This window comes from Erpetoichthys calabaricus, chromosome 9, assembly GCF_900747795.2.
Source record: "Erpetoichthys calabaricus chromosome 9, fErpCal1.3, whole genome shotgun sequence".
In the NCBI taxonomy this organism is placed as follows: domain Eukaryota; kingdom Metazoa; phylum Chordata; class Cladistia; order Polypteriformes; family Polypteridae; genus Erpetoichthys; species Erpetoichthys calabaricus.
Genome location: NC_041402.2, coordinates 12,148,301 through 12,170,903, shown reverse-complemented (window position 1 = coordinate 12,170,903; position 22,603 = coordinate 12,148,301). Strand labels below are relative to the sequence as shown.

General features: G+C 44.0%; 1 protein-coding gene across 1 annotated transcript in view; it reads left to right on the top strand.

Annotated features, from left to right (window-relative positions):
* Window positions 1-22,603, top strand: part of nek6 (NIMA-related kinase 6) — a 303,451-nt gene that overhangs the window by 33,907 nt on the left and 246,941 nt on the right. Inside the window, exon 2 of the mRNA XM_051931987.1 lies at window positions 16,584-16,708. Within this exon, the coding sequence (XP_051787947.1) occupies window positions 16,613-16,708 (96 nt within the window). The 5' untranslated portion in view covers window positions 16,584-16,612. The remainder of the gene's footprint in view (window positions 1-16,583; window positions 16,709-22,603) is intronic.

The following is a 22,603-nucleotide window of genomic DNA, read 5'->3' as shown; positions in this document are numbered from 1 at the left end:
AGGTGGGTCCAGGGGGATGGATACTGAAAGTGACATCAGAGGAGGCGGGTCCAGGGGGGAGGGGGGAGGCTGACACCGGAAGTGGCATCAGGGGAAGTGGGTCCATGGGCGGATACCGGAAGTGACATCAGAGGAGGCGGGTCCAGGGGGATGGATACCAGAAGTGACATCAGAGGAGGCAAGTCTGGGGGGAGGGGGGGCTGACACCGGAACTAACATCAGAGGAGGTGGGTTCAGGGGCGATACTGGAAGTGACATCAGAGGAGGTGGGTTTTGACACTGGTAGTGACATCAGAGGAGGTGGGTCCAGGGGGATGGATACCGGAAGTGACATCAGAGGAGGCGGGTCCAGGGGGGAGGGGGGGCTGACACCGGAAGTGGCATCAGAGGAAGTGGGTCCAGGGGGATGGATACCAGAAGTGACATCAGAGGTGGGCAGGATGCTGATCATCCAGTCTGAAGAGGGAGAAAGAAAAGAGGAGTTAGTATACACCGCCATCTTGTGGATCGGCATTGAATTACCACCACCAGAGCCTTTAAGCTGTCCCCAATGTGTACGTGTGTGATGATATACATCTATATTATTGGTATTTGATACACTGTATTAATATAAGAAGCAGAATAAGTCTGCATAGAGGAGTGGCTATGCAGAAGCTGGCCAGGTGGTACTGTTGGTGCGGTGGCATGTGTCATCTCTCTGTAAAGTTCTTCACTTGCCTGCTGCCAGCACTCGAGAGAGAGAGAGAGCAGGACTAGCAGATTGAGTTGTCACACTAATAAACACAATTACTTTCCAGGCAGACGCATGCTTGGGGTGCTTGTTTGTCAGCTCCTGCCAAGTCAGCCTGCCGGCTTCATGGAGGTCACTGTGAACTGCTGACACTTAGAGGAAATCAGCTACACGCAGAAGAGGGGGTCTCCATGGCCCCATCTATCATCACTCATGTTTTAACTGTAGGGTTTTTTTTTTTTTTAAGATAATAGCATGCTGGCGTTTTTATCTGAAAATTATTGGATGGCTACTGTGTGGCTTCAGAGTCCTGAGTTCATATCTGGGGTCTAGACATTGTCTGTGTGGAGTTTGTATGTACCCCCTGCATTTTCTCCTGCAAGATCAGGTCATGAAACTGAAATTGATTGAGCTTGGATATGTGGGTGACGGGGCAGAGTGATGGACTGCTGCCGCCTTTGAACCACACAGAACGGATGGACTGCTGTGAATATCCTTTGTCGGAAATCATTTAACTGAATCTTCATTCAAGAGTGCCTTACATGTGCACACTATACTTGTTTTCATATTTCCACAGTAGATAGATAGATATGAAAGGCACTATATAATAGATACACATGAAAGCGCAACAGTGGTTGAACTGAAGGCAGGACTCTTGACCAATGAATGAGCAGGAGAGGCCTGATCCTGGCCACATTTAGTCCTGTGGTGGGTCTTCAGTTCAAAAGTTGGTCCTGGCCAGTGAGGTTTACTGAAGTCGTCTCAGGTTGTTTTTTTTTTTTTTTTTTAAATTATAGAACTTTATATGTAGAAAATCTAAAGTTAGAATATAGCAGAAATAAGTGGAAAGTTGTGTAGAAATTAGTGCAGTGGTATTGGTGTGATGCTTGAACAGTCAGACTGAAATTCAATTTTATATGTTTACATATATATATACACACAGTGGAACTTCAGTTTGCGAGTAACTTGGTTTCCGAGTGTTTGGCAAGACGAGCAAAAATTTTTAATATATTTTGACTTGATAAATGAGTGAGGTCCTGCAGTACGAGTAGTATGTATATGCTTTGTCTGCTGAGCGTCATGTGTTCACAACTGAGCTGATGGTTCTTCTCTCTGTCTCTCGCTGCGGGATTGTGGGCAATCATCTCCTATTCTCCATCTGAGTCGGCGTGCCTCACACGTATAGTCAACATCCGTACGAGCGTATACTGTTTACTACAGCATTAGCATTGTGACTGTGTGTACGCACATGTGTGTGTGTGCATGTGTGTGTGCTCTCTCACTCGCGTGTGTGTATGTGTGTGTGTACGTGCGCGCTCATGTGTTTGTGTGTGTGTGTGTGTGCTCGCGTGCACGTGTGTATGTGTGTGTGCTCGTGCGCGCGTGTGTGCTGTGATGTGCGAGTCCCTGGCTTGAACCCTAAAACATGAGGCTGAGTCTCAGTACTTTAGCGACACCAGCTTTATTCAGCTTGAAACAGCAACAGCGCTGTTATTTATTGTAGCGGGATCTGCCACTCTCCTATACACAGACACAGCAGTCAGGCAGGGCCATGCCCAAGTAGTACTGTGCCCTGCCCATTTATAATGTTCCTTGTATCACCCATCGACGGCAGGCGCTCATAGCACGTCCGCGATCTTTTCGGATTCGGTTTTACAGCGAACTGCTACAGCGCTGGGAGCCTGCAGTTGCTTTGGGGCGCTCTTTCGCGTGTCGTCCCATTGAGTGGAATCCCAAAAGAGTTTAGAAACTCACTCACACCAGCCATGATTCTTTTCAAAGGTAAAGTGCAGATTAATTTGTTTTATGTATTTTTACTTTATATTTTGTATTAATCATTTTTATATGAATAGTTTTGGGTTGTGGAACAAATCATCTGAGTTTCCATTATTTGTTATGGGGAAATTCACTTTGATATACGAGTGCTTTGGACTACGAGCACATTTCCGGAACAAATTATGCTCGCAAACTGAGGTTCCACTGTATATATATATACTGTGACACATGACCCAAAAACACAAGCTGAGTCTCAGTGCTTTAACACAACCTTTATTCAACTTCAAACAGGAACAGCTCGGTTATTCATTGCAGCGGAGCTACCACTCTCCTATACACAGAAACAGCAAACGGGCAGGTCAGTGGCCATGTTCTACTGTTCCCTGCATTTCCAATGTCCCTCGCATCACCCCTCAGTGACAGGCATGTAGAGCGCGATCTCAGCCGGCTTGTAGTTGTTTCCGCGGCGGGGGCTATGCTGCTGTGCTGTGAACCTGCACTTGCCTTGGCGATGGACAAGCAGTCCTTCACAGACATGGCAGTTGCACTTTGGCGTGTCATCCTGTTGGGTGGGGTCCTAAAAGAGTTTAGAAACCTCACTATATACATAGTATATATATATATATATATATATATTGTGAAGGATTGCCGGCTTTTTACTCTGGCCCTCACCCCCAGGCGGCCAGGAGGAGCTCTCCCAGCAGCGTGGACGTGCCCCGAGTTCCAGCAGGGCCTCATGGACTATGTAGTTTTTATACACAGCCCTGCTGGATACCTTGGGGGCCACTGGGAGTCGCTGTAAGGGGGCTCGTGGACTCTTATGTGCCCTATAACCCGGGAGTACGTCACGGTCACGTGACAGGAAGGAACGACGTGCTCCCGGGGTGAAGAAAAGGACTGTTTACCCTGACCCGGAAGGGAAAAGGAACTGTGGACTGATTGGACAGAAACACTTCCGGGTCAGGGAATATAAAAGGACGATGGGAAATCCCAGATGTTGAGCTGAGCTGGGAGGTAGGGTGGCAACGCGTCTGGGAGTGTGGAGGAGTATTGTATTGATATTATTGATTTATTATTGAGTATTGTGGTGTGGAGAGTGCTTTGTGCACTTTATTATTATAATAAATATAATATTTGGACTTTTACGTAGTGTCTGACGTGTAGTCTGAGGGTTCAAGGGGTCACGGAGACATTAATCTGTCACAATATATATATATATATATATACTGTATATGCAGACAATTTACATCTAAAATGCAGTTTTATGATATTTGTGCAATGTTCTCCTTGGCAAATGACGTGACTTGCACTGGGTCAAATTGTGTGTGTACCTTATGATGTTATATAGCGCCATCCATCCATTACATCTACATTGCAATTTTATCCCATTTTTCCCATGTGAGGCTTTGCAAATGAAGTGAAACTAACTAAGTCAGTGTAGGAGACTGAGCTTTGTATTGTGTGACGTTATATAGCGCCTTTCATAGAGATCACTGTCCAAAAATTATTTACATCTAAATTACAGATATTTTTTGCCGTGTTAGGTTTGGCAAATTGAGCCATGTACCTTGTGATTTTATATAGCGTCTTTCATAGAGGACACTGACCGAATACGATTTACATCTAAACTACAGTTTTTTGATGTTTGTGTGATGTGACGTTTTGTGAATGAAGTGACTGGCTCAATGAGCGAGTCAATGGGGGAGGCGTAGCTATGCAATTTGCAGTGTTTTATAGTGCCTTTCTTACAGAGTGCTGACCAAAGGCAACTGACTGTACTTCTAAAATATAATTATATCACATTTATCCAATGTGAGGCTTGGCAAATGAAGTGACCTGCAATTTTATCATACTTGTGCAATGTCAGTCATCAGTCATTTTCCAACCCGCTATATCCTAACTACAGGGTCACGGGGGTCTGCTGGAGCCAATCCCAGCCAACACAGGGTGCAAGGCAGGAACAAATCCCGGGCAGGGCGCCAGCCCATCCCACGGCACACACACCCACACACCAAGCACACACCAGGGACAATTTAGGATCGCCAATGCACCTAACCTGCATGTCTTTCGACTGTGGGAGGAAACCCACGCAGACACGGGGAGAACATGCAAACGCAGGGAGCACCCGGGAAATGAACCCAGGTCTCCTTACTGCGAGGCAGCAGTGCTACCCACTGTGCCACCGTGCCCTTGTGCAATGTGAGGTTTGAAAATTAAAGTGACTTGCTATGGTTTAAACAGTGAGCCAGTATACAAGCTTGTGTATCTAGTAATGTTACAGAGCACCTTTCAGCATTTTTTTAAGGCAATTTACATTTACAGCTGTACCGTATATTTCTATGATTTTGCCTGTGGAGGTACAAGTTATTTGATGAGAATCCTGCTGTTTTTTTTTTGGTTTGAGGGGGGTGAGCCATATACATAACATTTAATAGAGAGCCCCACTCCAAAACAATTTACATATATACAGTACAGTATATACATACGAGGTCTTCATCACGTGGTATAAGTAATAACAGATCGCGGCCCTCCACACTCAACAACCGTAATTTCCGAAAGTGCAGCCAGCACCTTGTGAATAGAAGCTTGTCATGAAATATCAGCGGGCACACAGCGTGGATATATTCCTGACTATTTCATGCACTATTACGTTGATTTTTGTTGTGCTGGTAGTAGCCCAACAGTGATGGTCATCACAATGAATGATGCTTTATTAAATTGGTTAATACAAATCTTATCAACAAGCACACCATACAAACGATGCCGTTCCTGCACTTTGATTGAACTGCCTGTCAGGCTTCATGTCAAAAATACAAAAATCCTGACTGCGTTTTATAAGGAAATTGACATTAGTCATTGAAGTCGGGGGCTGAGTCACCTAGCGCTCCCCCAAGGAATGTGCCGGGCTCACTCTACAGGAAGTGTGGATCCCGTACTGACCTGTCAGTCCTGTGTTTGTGAAATCGAGTGACGAGGGCTAAGCTCCGCCCACAAGCGCGAATATGGAAAAAGTGTAACCCGATCAGCGCATGCTCCCAGCGAGCACCGCAAAAGACACTGAGTTCGTATTGCGTGTAGGAACACAGCACTAAGTGAGGCGGTTTACAAAAAAAAAAATCAAACAGCGGCATCATTCAAACTGAGTTATATCTATAACTGTGTGAAAAGCCATCCTCATCTTTTTGTGTTTAAAACAAGAATTGGTTGTCCCAGTGGTTTGTTCGAAAACGTCAGCATAACAGGACATCTTTGAGCTTTCTGTTGTATTTGCGCTGTAAAATTGAAATATCTAAGCATATAATAAATGAAGGAGAAGAACAGCCGGTAAAATGAGTCACCGGTAGACCGAAATTAGGAGACGGAGAGACAAGCAGTGAAGAAAAAATTATGAGTGGGCAAAAAATAATAATTACGTAGTCAGCCAGGCACATATACTGTATACACATTAATGTCATACATATAAGTATACCAAGGTGGAGCCACTGTTACTTTCTTATATGTCTTTTTCTGTAGTGCCTATCTATCTATCTATCTATCTATCTATCTATCTATCTATCTATCTATCTATCTATCTATCTATCTATCTATCTATCTATCTATCTATCTATCTATCTATCTATCTATCTATCTATCTATTTATCTATTATATAGTGCCTTTCATCTATCTATCTATCTATCTATCTATCTATCTATCTATCTATCTATCTATCTATCTATCTATCTATCTATCTATTATATAGTGCCTTTCATCCATCCATCCATCCATTTTCCAGCCCGCTGAATCCAAACACAGGGTCACAGGGGTCTGCTGGAGCCAATCCCAACCAACACAGGGCACAAGGCAGGAATCAATCCCGGGCAGGGTGCCAACCCACCGCAGGACACACACAAACACACCAAGCACACACTAGGGCCAATTTAGAATCGCCAATCCACCTAACCAGCATGTCTTTCACTTCTATCTATCTATCTATCTATCTATCTATCTATCTATCTATCTATCTATCTATCTATCTATCTATCTATCTATCTATCTATCTATCTATCTATTATATAGTGCCTTTCATATCTATCTATCTATCTATCTATCTATCTATCTATCTATCTATCTATCTATCTATCTATCTATCTATCTATCTATCTATCATATAGTGCCTTTCTATCTATCTATCTATCTATCTATCTATCTATCTATCTATCTATCTATCTATCTATCTATCTATCTATCTATCTATCTATCTATCTATCTATTATATAGTGCCTTTCTTCTATCTATCTATCTATCTATCTATCTATCTATCTATCTATCTATCTATCTATCTATCTATCTATCTATCTATCTATCTATCTATCTATCTATCTATCTATCTATCTGTCTGTTATATAGTGCCTTTCATTTCTATCTATCTATCTATCTATCTATCTATCTATCTATCTATCTATCTATCTATCTATCTATCTATCTATCTATCTATCTATCTATCTGATATAGTACCTTTCATCGGTGTCTGTCTGTCTGTCTGCCATATGTAGTATCTTTCATATCTATTTCTGCCTTTCTCTGTTCATCTCTTTGTGCTCGAAGCCCCTTATGCTGATTCAGGCTGATCTGGTGCTCCCACTCAATGGTGTGTCACACACAGGAGAGATTTGCCAGCTCCGCTTTGCACGCGTATGTATCAGTACCTCCCGCATACGGCTGAGGTGTTACAAAGAAATCACAGGGTACGGGTGTGGGCTGAAGGATGTAAAAACCTTTTGAAAATTCTGTACAGAGGAAGACACAATGCAGGAGACGGCTTTTTCTGTTTTATTGTGCTCGAAAAATGAAACAAGTGTAGTGTGGGCTGGTAAGCCGACTTGCACCCACTCAGTTCCATTCAGGGTCCAGACACGTGGGGCGCTGCCTTTGCTCCTAAAAGTGTTGTGTGTGTGTGTGTGTTCAGCCAGTGGCCCACCAGTGATTTGTGTCCAGCCTTATCTTGTCTTCAGCAGCTGCACCCTCAGGTCCCAACGTTTCCATCCTCAGCACCACTGGGTGACCAGAAGCTCTCCTCACCAGTACTTTGTTCCACAGCTCGCTCCTTCATCAGTCATCATGTTGCCTCCTTGCTGCTCAGAGTAATCAAACAGTAGATCAACCTGCCCAATTAGTCCTGGGTGATGCCATCGTTTCGTCGAAGCAAATTTGGATGCTGCAAACCTTCTGAATGTCTGAGTGATACCATAGCTGCAGAACCCATCATGCCTGGCTCTGTACCTGTTGTAGTTTGTTCCTAGAAAAGGAAGAAAGAAGCAAAAGTGAAATGAACTGACCTGACAGGAGTTAAGACCTCCACCGTGCGAATGAGTTTATGCCGGGATGAGGACGTCTGTCCAAAGTGCCCTGTCCAGACAGGCTGCTCGTACTCCATAGCTGTGAAGGAGGTGATAGCTTGTGCTTTATCTCATTCCAATGTCTTTTCTGTATTAAATATCCCCAGGCTTACACGGTAAGGCAACAAATACAGCAGTTTTTATAACAACTTAAGGTTCAGGTTGCACTACATGATTTTTCCAATGATTTTCAGTCGCCTATTTCAGTTACTTAAAATTAGTGAGTTGACAGAGTCACCCGTGATGGCTGATCTTGTGGTCAGCGACTCGGTCTCACCACCCTGCGACTCATCTTGACAATTCAAGCCGCTTTGATTTTGTCTGAAGCTGTAGGGGACGACTCGTGTGTGCATGAGAGCGGACCACCAACGAGCCCTCTCTCGGGAAGCAGTGACAAGGAATCCGGAAAGAGGGAGTTTTGGGACCATTGCAACCAAAGGAGAGGCTCGTCTGTCTGATGTTTCTTTTTCGTGTTTTACAAACCACAATGGAATAGAAAAGAGAATAAAGGAGGGCAGAGATTATGGCTGATCTCGGCGTACCTGTAAAACTGTCGCGTGGGCACCGGCTCCGCCAGGCAGCAGAGGCAGTTATTGGCTGTCACGAAAAGGGGCGAGCTTGTGATACTCTGGAAATGTGAAGCTGTACCAGAAAGTGGTTACATGTACCCTGCGATTCCGTGTTTTGTGTAATATGACACGTTCAGGTGAGAAGACCAGCGACAGCAGTCGTCAACTTTCACATCCCCACCAGCTAGACGTCGTGTAATGTGACACTAGCGTTAGGATTTTACCCTTTTTATATCATAAGCAGTACAGTAAAACCTTGATTATCTGTCAGGGGTCAGGTCAAAGGAGGTGACAGATAAGAGAAAAGACGGTTAGCGGAACAGCTTCTTTAAAAATGATATGCAGTAGATTAGTTTAGTGACTAATAAGTGACATAACTTTTATGGACAGAATTTCTAGGCGCAGCCAGGGTGTTGAGGGGGTCCGGTTTGGTGGACTCAGGATGGGTCACTGCTTTTTGCAGATGATGTTGTCCTGTTTGCTTCATCAGGCTGTGATCTTCAGCTCTCTCTGGATCGGTTCGCAGCCGAGTGTGAAGCGGCTGGGATGGGAATCAGCACCTCCAAATCCGAGACCATGGTCCTCAGCCGGAAAAGGGTGGAGTGCCCTCTCAGGGTTGGGAGCGAGATCCTGCCTCAAGTGGAGGAGTTCAAGTATCTCGGGACCTTGTTCACAAGTGAGGGAAGAATGGAGCGTGAGATCGACAGGTGGATCGGTGCGGCATCCGCAGTGATGCGGGCTCTGCATCAGTCTGTCGTGGTGAAAAAGGAGCTGAGCCATAAGGCAAAGCTCTCAATTTACCGGTCGATCTATGTTCCTACCCTCACCTATGGTCATGAGCTATGGGTAGTGACCGAAAGAACGAGATTGCGAATACAAGCGGCTGAAATGAGTTTCCTCCGCAGGGTATCTGGGCTCTCCCTTAAAGATAGGGTGAGAAACTCAGTCATCCAGGAGGAGCTCAGAGTTGAGCCGCTGCTCCTCCGCATCGAGAGGAGTCCGATGAGGTGGCTCTGGCATCTGATCAGGATGCCTCCTGGACGCCTCCCTGGTGAGGTGTTCCGGGCATGTCTAACTGGGAGGAGGCCCCGGGGAAGACCCAGGACACGCTGGAGGGACTATGTCTCTCGGCTGGCCTAGGAACGCCTCGGGATTCTCCCGGAAGAGCTAGAAGAAGTGGCCGGGGAGAGGGAAGTCTGGGCATCTCTGCTCAAGCTGCTGCCCCCGCGACCCGACCTCGGATAAGCGGAAGAGAATGGATGGATGGATGGATGGATAGTTTAATGAATAGTCGTAATTATTTAATTGCGAGGGGGAGTCCAGCTAAAGTTAGAAAATGGGATTTATCAGAAAATGGAATGAACCTTCACAACACTGATGCTGTCATTTCTAAATGTCTTCTCCACCCTTCTCAATGCACTTGCGCCACCTACCTGGCAGTGCCAGCAGAATAAAAGCATTTGTTTTGTCCTCGCCACCACTTGTGTTTCATTTCTCTAAGTTTGGTCATACAGTCATACTTCAAGCACGTTACTGGGTCAGAACACTGTATGCCATCTTCCTTTGGCAAACATATCTAACAGTCCATGCCAGCAGTAAGACTATTTCCTAACTGTTTTAATTAACACTCAGTTTTTACAGATATAGCTAAGAATGTTCCATCTCATGTTAACTTACAGGGGGGGTAAGAGGCTGTACCATATTCTAAGTTATAAGAAACTGATATTCTATTATTGAAGTGAAGCAAACACTTGAATACGTTTAACCTTAACATCACTTTCCAAGATTGCCTCTTACACTTGTGAAAATGAAAAACATGAAACATGAAAAAATAAAGGTTTGGGGCAGCCACCCATGTGTTTAATTCCAGGCTGCAAAAAGGCAAATGTAAAGCAGAGTTGTGTACAGAACTGATTAACAGAGGGAAGATGGTGGGATTTTAAGGTCTGTCAGGGGAAGTGACATCATTGGGACCCGGAACCGGAAGTGACGTCCTCTGCTCGGAACCAAAAGTGATGTCGTCAAGGCTGAATCAGGCAGAATTTCCTGTGTCTGGTCTGCAGAGACAAAAGAGGGAGGTTTAGTGCACCCCGCCACCCCCTGGCTTGGCGTGGAATTACCTTGTTTTGGTCCTTCTAGCTGCCTCCCATGCTCATGTGTGTGACACACTGCATTTAGTTTAACACATACTGTACAGTGGAACCTCGGGTCACGAACGTCTCTGAACACGTACAAATCGGGTTACGACCAAAAAGTTTGACAAACTTTTGCATCTGTTCACGGCCACACACTCGGTATACGAACAAGCCAGTTTCCCTTTCGGTTTGTGCGCGCCGATGATTTCCGCACGTGTTGCATTGTTCTCGGTCAGACGTGCATGCTTGCACATGCGTGCGTGCTTTCTGTGAAGTCTTTGTGCTCTATTTCATTTCCCTTCCGGTTGGTACGTGCCAATTACTGTATTTAAGCACGTGTTCAGCCTCTCCCTGTTCATTGTTCTCAGTCAGACGTGAGTGCTTTACCTGTGAACTCTTTGTGCTCTACAGTAGTTTCGTGTGCTTTTGCAGTTAACCATGGCTTCTAAGCAAGTGAAGAGTGGTGAGAAGAAAGTGTTGCAATGTTACTTTTCTCTTTTTTTCAAATGTTTATTTTTTTCCATGTGCTTAAAACTCATTTAAAAAGCGTGTTTAATGCGATCGGGTTGTAATGCTATTAGCCTGAACTCCTAAAACGTTACTGTCTTGGTTGGCTTTTAAATAAAGTTCGGATTTGTTCAAATGTTCCTTTTTTTCCCCCTGTGCTTAAAACTCATTTAATAAAAAAAAAAAAGAGCCTGCGTATGCAGCTGAGCAGGGAGCCTGGGTGTTTGTGTCAGTGTTATTCAATGTTTTTACATTAGTTTACTATTACACTGTGCATTCTATGGTGTAATTAACTATATTTGTGCTTAAAAAATCTTTAAAAAAAATATATTTACATACAGTTCGTACGGTCTGGAACGGATTAATTGTATTTATATGTAATCCTATGGGGGAAATTGCTTCCAAATCGGTTTACGACCAGAGGTTTGGAACGAATTATGGTCGTGAACCGAGGTTCCACTGTATTTGGATTTTTAACCTCCCCGTTCATCCTGACTTTATGGATTATTTATTTATTTAGGACAAATTGTGGCACTGCACGTTTTGAACACTTTGTTTGCTTTAATCAAAGCAGTTGAAGCACTTTACACCAATTCTTTGATAACTGTGTGTGTGTCCGGCTCATCCTTGACTTCATTATTGACGGTCCCGGGTTCAAACTTCCAAGGACCACGAAGCCAAACATTGAAATGTAACAATCGGGATTTTGGGGGGGCAAAAAAGCTTGGTCAGGATGTAACCGTACTTTTAATAAAGGGATTCTGAATGTTAATGAGATTGCGCCCCTATCTGATTTCCTTTCATTTGGAGCTCCTTTATCTGTCACTGGGTGTTGGACGAAGGCACAAAAATGTCAAAACTAGGCAAAGAAACTAATCCATTTCACAAAAATGGAGACAAATGAGAAGAAAAGGGAAAGGTTTTCATTGCGTTCTCTTCCCAGTGGTTGACTTTGGATGCACAAATAGGAAATGGGACTAAGTCTGGACAGGAAGCAATCCTTAATTAACAGAGGAAATGAATAAGTCTGGCAGGCGAACGATCGAAACCTGTGAGGTCATCCAACAGAGCGCCTCAGGGGATGGGAAGGACACGTCAAACCAAAATACTTATAAAGCGGTGGGGGCTGATTTGTTTTCAGTCCTATTTTTGTAAAATTAAAATCAATAAAATTATAAAAAAAAAAAAAAAAACTTATAAAGGAATGCGTCACTTATTGTTAAAAATATATAACAGTATAATACTATTAAAGTGCCCCTGTAAATAGACAGAGATAATGTTGGATAATAATTTATAACGCCATTAAATTCACTGTCTTTGCAGACAGCTTCTCAGTTCCTGAAGTTGTGGATTTAAATCCCACTGCTGACACCACGTGACCATAAGACCGTCACTTCACTTGAGAGAGAGAGAGGAGTTAGGGGCACAAACTGATAGATAGATCGATTGATACAGCGCAATGCAGCACCCACCACATGACAAATCAACCCATGATCCCCAGATTAGGACCCGAGTGCAGCCCTACGACGGGTGACACCTCAGCACCACACTAGTTCAGATGGAATGGAACCAGTGGGAGGTTTTTAATGGTGGCTGGAGTGCCAATTCTGCCACCAGCACCCAGGTTTTCCCCCGCAGGTTGGAGGGCCTACATGCAGGGCTGGATGACGATTAACGTTGTGGCGGGCGGCCGGGTTCCATGCCTAGCCAAGACGCCCCTGCTGCATATGTTCCGGGGGAGCAACCATGGGCAACTGAATACCTCCCCCGGGACGCTTGGTGGCAGCCTTCCTGGCCGGCGGTGATGCCTCAACCTCTCGCAGGGCTCCATGGGAGATGTAGTCCTCTGCAGCCTGGTTGGGAGCTGGGGTGGCCGCCAGGGGGTGCAGCATGGATTTCACAGCCCAGCTGGACAAATCTTCAGCCCCACCCGGAAGTGCAATTGGAACCAGGTGGTCAAGCACCTGGAATGCTTCTGGGTGGGCTATAAAAGGGACCGGCCACCACCACTCAGTGGGCAGAGTCGGGAGGAGAGGACGAAGCATCAAGGGAGGAGTGGTGGTGCCAGAAGGGCGTGAGTTGGTTTGATTAGTCTGTGCTTACTTGGACTGTGTTGTAGCTGGGGGGTTCACGGGGAAGACGTGCCCTCCGGCTGAAGAAAATGAGGTCTTTTTCTGCTTTTTACAAGGGCCTCAGTGTGAGTCTGTGTCGGGTTGGGCGCAATATAGCGTCCTTATCACAACGTCATACCCAGGACAGAGCAATTGCAGGTTAAGGGCCTTGCTCAAGGGCTCAACGGAGTAGAGTCACTTCTGGCGTTTATGGGATTTGAACCGGCAACTGGCACAGATCCCTAGTCTCAGAGCCACCACTCCACCCATGACTTATTAAGAGAGAGAGAGGTTAGGAGGATGCGCTGGCACAGTGCATGACAAACCACCTCAGGATCCCCAGATTAGGACCCGGGTGCAGCCATGCTACGGGTGACACCTCAGCACCCCACTAGTTCAGATGGAATGGAACCAGTGTGAGTTTTTTTATGGTGGCTGGAGTGCCACCAGGTTTTTCCATGCAGGTTGTAGGGCCTACATGCAGAGCTGGATATTGATTAACGTCATACCCAGGACGGAGCAATAGCCCTCTTGCTCAACAGAGTATTTATCTATTATATAGTGCCTTTCATATCTATCTATCTATCTATCTATCTATCTATCTATCTATCTATCTATCTATCTATCTATCTATCTATCTATCTATCTATCTATCTATCTATCTATCTTTTATATAGTGCCTCTCATATCTATCTATCTATCTATCTATCTATCTATCTATCTATCTATCTATCTATCTATCTATCTATCTATCTATCTATCTATCTATCTATCTATCTATCTATTATATAGTGCCTTTCATATCTATCTATCTATCTATCTATCTATCTATCTATCTATCTATCTATCTATCTATCTATCTATCTATCTATCTATTATATAGTGCCTTTCATGCCTATCTATCTATCTATCTATCTATCTATCTATCTATCTATCTATCTATCTATCTATCTATCTATCTATCTATCTATCTATTATTATAGTGCCTTTCATGCCTATCTATCTATCTATCTATCTATCTATCTATCTATCTATCTATCTATCTATCTATCTATCTATCTATCTATCTATCTATTATTATAGTGCCTTTCATGCCTATCTATCTATCTATCTATCTATCTATCTATCTATCTATCTATCTATCTATCTATCTATCTATCTATCTATCTATCTATCTATCTATCTATCTATTATATAGTGCCTTTCATGCCTATCTATCTATCTATCTATCTATCTATCTATCTATCTATCTATCTATCTATCTATCTATCTATCTATCTATTATATAGTGCCTTTCATATCTATCTATCTATCTATCTATCTATCTATCTATCTATCTATCTATCTATCTATCTATCTATCTATCTATCTATCTATCTATCTATCTATCTATCTATCATGGTCTAGTCGTTCTGACCCCCTAATCATCCCCTGTCCCTAATTGGCTTCCTATCTCTGTCACCACTTCACCACCTAACAGCGTACTGGCGCAAAAAAATGGCTGCCGTCACATCATCCAGGTGGATGCTGCACATTGGTGGTGGTTTAAGTGGCTTCTCACTGTCTCTGTGTCAGGTGTATTGAGTAGTGAGAAAAACACAATATACATGTCAAAAAATGAATTTAGTCATACTGGAGCTGTTCGTATTTATACTGTATTTATATATAGTGGATTTGTGGATTTAGAAAGTATTCGGTCCTCTTCACTTTGAGAGCACTGTATTGTGTTGCAGGTTTAATTTCAAGTGGGTGCATTTGCCACTTTTGCCCATCAGTCCACCTGCAATAACCCATAATGACACAATAAAAATAGGTTTTTGGAAACGTTTGCAAATTTATTAAGAATCAAAAACTGAAATCCCTCATTCACCAGCTTCAAGTGTTCTTGGCAAGTCTCTACAAGCTTGGCACACCTGGATTTGGCCAGTTTGCCCCATTCTTTCTGGCAGATCCCATCAAGCTCTGTTCAGTTGGATGTGAAGTGTCTGTGACCGTCTCTCCACAGATGTTCTATGCGGTTTAAGTCTGCGACATGGACAGTCAGGAACGTGTCCTGAAGTCACTCCAACATATTGTTGGCTGTATGCTTTGGGTCATTGTCACACCCCAAGGTGAACTATCACTCCAATCTGAGGTGGCATTGCAGGTTTTCTTCAAGGAGCTCTCTGTATTGTGCTACATTTATCCTACCATCCATTCTGACCAGTCTCCATGTCCCTGTACCCCACAGCATGATGCTGCCACCACCATGCTGCACCGTAGAGATGGCATTAGTCAGGGGATGAGGAGTGACTGATCTCAGACATGGTCCTTGGAGTTCTTCTTAATGATTTCAAGTTTTGTCTTACCAGACCAGAGAATCTTTTTCCTCGAGCTCTCATAGTCCTTTATATGCTGTTTGGCAAAGTCAAAGCGGCTATTACCATAAAAGCCTGATTTATTTTTTTCATGGTGGCACAGTACCTTGCATTGAGGAGACCAGGGTTCACGTCTCCTGGGTCCACCCTGTGGAGTTGACATGTTCTCCCTGTGCCTGCATTCCAAAGAAATGCAAGTTAGGTGAATTGGCAATCATAAATTAGCCCTAGTATGTGGTTGGGGTAGGTGTGTGTGTTGGTCCTGCGATGGGCTAGATGGGATAATCTCCTCTGACACTCTTCTGGACTAAGCAGGTTAGAAAATGACTGACCTGATTGATGGAGTGCTGCCAAGAAAGTCATCCTTTTGACAGGTTCTCCCATCCCAGCAGAGGACTTCTGAAGCTTTCACAGAGTGACCACTGGGCTCTTGTTCACCTCCGTGACAGAGACCCTCTTGCCCGGTTACTCAGTTTGGCCAAATAGCCAAACGTAAGGAGAGTTCTGCCGGTTCCACTGTGCTCCTGGGAACACTGAGATCTTTATGGATTGTTTTACCCCCTTGCTGTGAACTTTGATCTTTGAACTTTGATCATGGAGGTCTACAAAGAGATCCTTGGAGTTGATCGTCTTATTGAAATTTGTGGGACCTTCTATAACATAGGTACATGTTTGCCCTCCTAAAAGATCTCCAGTAAGTTAAATATGCTAGAGGGGGGACTCCAATCACCTTCTAGAAACATCTCAAGGAGAATGAAAGCAAACAATTTGGAGGGGCACGGCAAAGGGGTCTGGAAACTTCCAGGAATGTGAGATTTCAGTTTATATGCAGACCTTTCTGAAAACATGCTTTCACTTTGGCATTACGGGTTATTGAGAGCAGACTGGGGGGCAAAAATGGCAAGTTTATCCAATTAAAATGAAATCTCCAACACCATAACGTGAAGGGGTCTGAAGATTTTCTTCTGTAATGTAATGTTAGACTGAATGCTCAAGATGCCTGTTGTTCTTATTTTGAACAGAGTGAGAGACCCCTCAGTGGTATGTTACAATGGACGGACAGCACAGCCATCTTCAGCACACTCTAGAGGACCAGAACAAGCAGCTTTACCCGATGCCAGGCCAGGAATACCAACTGGAAGCACAGGTACCAGCCACCTTCCCTTATGATCCTTTAAAAATGTATCGCGCTACGAGCGGCATGGTTAGAGTTGCTCTCTCGTTGTTCCGCAGACATGCTTTTGATTCGTGGTCTAACTTTTGTTTTTGTATTGACCCCCTTCTTTTTGACACCCACTGCACGCCCAACCTACCTGGAAAGGGGTCTCTCTTTGACCTGCCTTGCCTTGGAAGTTTCTTCCATTTTTTTTGAGAGTTTTTAATTGTCTTTTTAGAGAGACCCTGTCAAAGCCCATTGTGGAAGTCCTTGTGTGATTTTGGGCTACACACAAATGTATTGTATTGTATTGTAACTATCGCCATTAACTTGACCTTGGGTGTATTCACATCCGGGACTCTCAGCCGGGGTTTCTTCTTGCCCACACCTGCCTCACGCCATTGCCACGTGTCACCAAGTTAACCATTAATATGTTTCGACAGGAATTTTTAGGGGCTGATTGACACCCCTTTAATTTTGGATGCTGTGAATTAAGAGAGTTTGGGACACTTTATTGTTATTTCACTCCTCTTTGTTAATGTCGGACATGCTTTTGACTTGTAATCTTAACTATCGCCATACCCTGACCTTGGATGGGTTCACGTCCGGGACTCTCAGCTGGGGTTTCTTCTTGTCCACACCTGCCCTGCACCATTGCTGTGTGTCACCAAGTTAACCATTAATATGATTCAATGGGTTGCTGGTTTGGAGTTTTTAAAGGGCTGATTGACACCCCTTGAATTTTGGATGCTGTGAATTAAGAGATTCCGGGACGCTTTATTGTCATTTCACTCCTTTTTGCCAGTGTCAGATGTTATTCATTTTTATCGTCAATTTTAATCATTTTCATATCACAAGCCTTTGTGTGTGTTTTTTTTTTATTCATGGCAGCAACCTTATTGTTGTCGGCAGTGGTGCGACTACCAGAAGTGACTTAACATACGAGGGTTGTCTGGGTTCCGCGCGGAATTTTAGCGTTTGTCGAGTGTCAGCCTGTCGAAACCTGTTCTCCTGTGTAGAGGGATTATTCAAGTGGTTGCATGTTTTTGTTCAGATGTTTTGCTCCATCTCTTCCTTCAGAATGAACACGAGAAGCAAATGAACTGAGAGTGCATAGCCGGCACTAGCTGCGTAGCTCCTGACTCCGTGCGTGCGTGACTTTCGAGTGATGATTTTTTACGACTTTTCTGATGGTTTAATCCGCTCGGTGAAACGCACCATGTTTGCCATCTTTTTCAACATCGATGGCATTGTCGCGTCAATTCCGCTGATGGAGGGGACAGCTATCACCTCTGAGTGGTACACCACTCAGTGCCTGCCTGACGTTTTTTCTGTGATGGCTAGAGGCCGGTCCAAGAACTTGCGAAGGCACTTTTTGCATCATGACAATGCGCCAGCCCACACGGCTAATGCGACGAAGCATTTCATTGAAGACAGTGGTGTCAACGTTTTGAACCCGCCACCCTACTCACCTGATCTTGCACCATGTGACTTTTGGCTCTTCCCAAAGGTGACAGAACCCCTGCGAGGCCACAACTTCGAAACTCGAGAGAAACTGATTGCAGCTGTCAAAGAACAGCTGGACAACCTCCCAAAGACAGCCTTTCGCGAGTGTTTTGCGGCGTGGGTCAGAAGAGCCCAAAAGTGCATTGATGTTGGCGGTGAATACTTGGAAAAAGTTTAAAAAGGATCGAAGTACATGAGAAAAATAGAAAAAAAAAATCCTTGGCTGCTTATTTTGAGTGATTCCGCGCGGAACCCAGACAACCCTCGTACAAGTAAAGTCATTGCTTCGGATGTAGTTCTGGTGTCCGAGATTCCGGATCTTCTGATCTTCTTCATGGTGCTGGATGAAGCTCAGTCCTTTCAGAAAACTGGGACTTTGGGAACTGGTTTTGCTTATTTTTTTTTTCTTACCCAATTCACTTAAATGATTTTTTTATGTATTCCATATATTGTGAATTTTTTAGATTCACTATCATTTTGATTTTATTTTTGTTTTTCATGTCTGGGAAGTTATACTGTACAATTTATTAGTTTTATACCATTTTGAGAAGGCATTTATAACTACAGGGGGTCCTCAGGTTACAACGTCTCGACATACAACATTTCGAGTTTACAACACTCACTCCCATAAAAACTTAAAAAAAATTGAGACATGAGAAGGAATAAAGATAAGGATTATTTTTTACACTTATTTTTTCTGTACAGTGTACAGTACAGTATATTTATGTCATTTTCACTTTTTCTGTGGCTTAGTTGTGTTTTTATGTTCTAGATCAATGTCGGGCAACCGGTGCTCCGCGGAATTTTCTAGGGGCTCCGCGAAAACTTTTGTAAAATATTTAAAACTAGTCATTTAGCCCATTACAATAACGGGTGCTAGAACAGTAGTGCATGAACATTAGTAGGAACAGTCTATATTAAATGGCAAGGGACTTTGACCTCATTCTGTTTGTTGGTCGTATTTTTCTTTCTTTCAGCCTTTCTTTTGTTGATGTTTACTTGCTGAGCTGACCGTTCTTCGTGGGCTGCCGCCGTGTATTGTGTGTCTTTAATTTTCTGTGACGGTAATACTGTCTTGTACGGCTCTATTCAATAAGGGCGCGTAGATAATTTAGTTCAAATGGCTCTGGAATATGTGAAGAGCAACAGGTGCAGATCTTTATTTACGCGCGCCTTTATTCGCTGCGCCCAATTGAGGTCGTCCTTTTGAGGCTCGCCTTTTTGTGCGCGCCCTTATTGAAGGATACCGTCTTGTACGTCCGCTGGCTTGTACGTCCATAATATACGTCCGTACGTCTGTAATATACCTTTAATTTTCTCTGGCGGTAATACAGGCGTGCGCGTCGGTAATATGCCTTTAATCTCCTCTGACAGTAATACTGTCTTGTATGTGGCTGTAATATGCGTCACTGTATTGTGTACCTTTAATTTCCTCTCGCAGTAATACTGGGTTGTATTTCCGTAAAACGCCTCTAACTTTCTCTGACAGTAATATCGCGCATCGCACCGTGCCCCGCGCATGCGCACGTCACCAGAAGACACCCACACACGGACACCTGGACGCACACAGGGATTTTATATATATAGATAAGCTACCGTGGCTGTTCGTTTGTCTGTCCAGGATTTTAAATCACCTGTAGCTCGCAAACCGTTTCACCTATTGAGCTGAAATTTGGTACACATATACTACATGAGGGCGGCACGTTGGCACAGTGGGTAGCGCTGCTGCCTCATAGTTAGGAGACCTGGGTTTGCTTCCCGGGTCCTCCCTGCGTGGAGTTTGCATGTTCTCCCTGTGTCTGCGTGGGTTTCCTCCCACAGTCCAAAGACATGCAGGTTAGGTGGACTGGTGATTCTAAATTGGCCCTAGTGTGTGCTTGGTGTTTGTGTGTGTCCTGCAGTGGGTTGGCACCCTGCCCGGGATTGTTTCCTGGCTCCAGCAGACCCCCATGATCCTGTGTTCGGATTCAGCGGGTTGGAAAATGGATGGATGGATATACTACATGATGTCTACTACCCGCTTTCGGGGTGATGATTTTTATTACTTTTTATTTTTATTTTATTTTAATGTAGAATCAACTCTCGGCAGGGCGCTGCAAGGCGGCCGTGCGGCGCATGCCTACGTGCATCGTTCTCATTCCCTAGCACCTTCGCATTCATTTCCCCTACCTCTTCATATCTTAAATCATTCCTGAGGCAGATGGAACACTTAAGCGCCATCTTAAGTGAAAAATTAAGACAAAGTACTAAGTAATTGCAACACAAAAACTAACTTTATCAGTTTTAGCACGAAAAGATGACAACGAAAGAAGAGATGAGAAGCAGCGGGCCGCTAGGGTGGGGAAAAGAAGAGCTGCTCAGGACCTCTGAGCAAATGAATGCTAAACGTACAGAAAGGGTATGAAAGAGTATGAAAACTATGAAAGCTCAAGTCAAGCGTGTTCACTGCACGTTATTGTGGAGTACGCCGTTACTGGTATTATACTGTATGTTAGTAAACCTTCAAAAAAATGTGCAGTTAAAGTCTCCACAGCATTTCTGGAGCTTAGCAGAGCCAGATAACTATAAGAATCTTCACCAATCAGCTCTGAAAATGTCTGCTTTGTTTGGGTCTCCATACCTCTGTGAGTCAGTTCAGAACAAGACTGACAGACGAACATCTGAATGACTCCATCAGAGTGAACCTCAGGGGCTCCACTCCACCATACACCTCAGTGCCAGTCATCTGACGAACTAAAAAACACATCACACCTGCGACTGGACCTGCAAGTAAAGTGACACAGTGACATGCGACACAATGACAAATGAAGAAGTCAGATCTGTGGATTTGTTCTGACAGCGTCCACGTTTTAATTCAATAGTGTGAGACTGACACTAGGAAATGCATACAGACGTACAAAATGCACTTGCAGGTGAACTCAAGATTTTTCGTGATGTTTTAATGCAAAATGTGAGTTGTGGACACCAACAATTTGTAAATGTTCAGGTAAAACAAGCTTATTCAGTTTGATTGGGTTGAAATAAGCAATGAGAATAAACGTTCGAAAACATGAGGAGCTCTCGGCCATTTTCATTTTGTAAAAGTAAGCTCTCAGGGGGAAAAAAAAGTTGGAGACCCCTGCTGTAGTGGGATGTAGTGGCGGGCAGAAGTCTTCACTCCCCTTGAAAGTCCTCCTGATATTCTGCATGATGAAAGATCTCTCCACATATTTATCCATTCGGTATTTTTAATGTTAACTCTTATGCCGTAACAATACATTTCCAAAGTCCAAATAAACCATTTTCTGTAGATATTTAACTGAAGAAGAACAACTACGAAGTTCATGCTTGCTTAAATATTCAAGGCCTGCACATTCATATCTCTGCTGAGTCCCCTTTTGCTGCAGTAACAGCCTTCATTCTGTTAGGTATGTACTGTAAGCGTGTCCCAGTTCTGCACCTTGTTCAGGGGAGGATTCTTCTTCGCCATTCTTCTTTATAGAGATCTTCTCAAGTTGGTGGGATGGCACCTCTGGATAGCAGTTTTCAGATAGAGCCACAGATTCTCAATAGAGTGAAGATCAGGGCTTTGACTCGGGCCATTCCAGAACATTCACCTTTCTGTTTTTGAACCATCCCAGTGTCACTTTGACCTGATGCTGACGAATCTTAGATAGATAGATAGATAGATAGATAGATAGATAGATAGATAGATAGATAGATAGATAGATAGATAGATAGATAGATAGATAGATAGATAGATAGATAGATAGATAGATACTTTATTAATCCCAAGGGGAAATCTCCCAAGCTGTAGGTTTATAGCAGACTGGAATACGTCCATCCATCCATTCATTGTCCAACCCGCTATATCCTAACTACAGGGTCACGGGGGTCTGCTGGAGCCAATCCCAGCCAACACAGGATGCAAGGCAGGAAACAAACCCCGGGCAGGGCGCCAGCCCACCGCAGGGCACACACACAAACCAAGCACACACCAGGGACACTTTAGGATCGGCAATGCACCTAATCTGCATGTCTTTGGATTGTGGGAGGAAACCCACACAGACACAGGGAGAACATGCAAACTCCATACAGGGAGGACCCAGGAAGCAAACCCGGGTCTCCTAACTGTGAGGCAGCAGAGCTACCCACTGTGCCACCCCTGGAATACATTCTCCTGCAATATTGTGCGGTTTTTGTGTCCATCCATTGTCCCTTCAACTCCCAGTCCCCCTAACATGATGTTTCCCACCACCATATTTCACCGTAGGTTTGGTGTTCCCTGAGGCCCCTGCAGGTTTACGCCACACATACGTCTTTGAATTCTGGCCGGAAAAGTTCTCACCGGACCATAAAACCTTCACCCACATCTTAATTGGGTCTTTCTCCTGCTTTGTA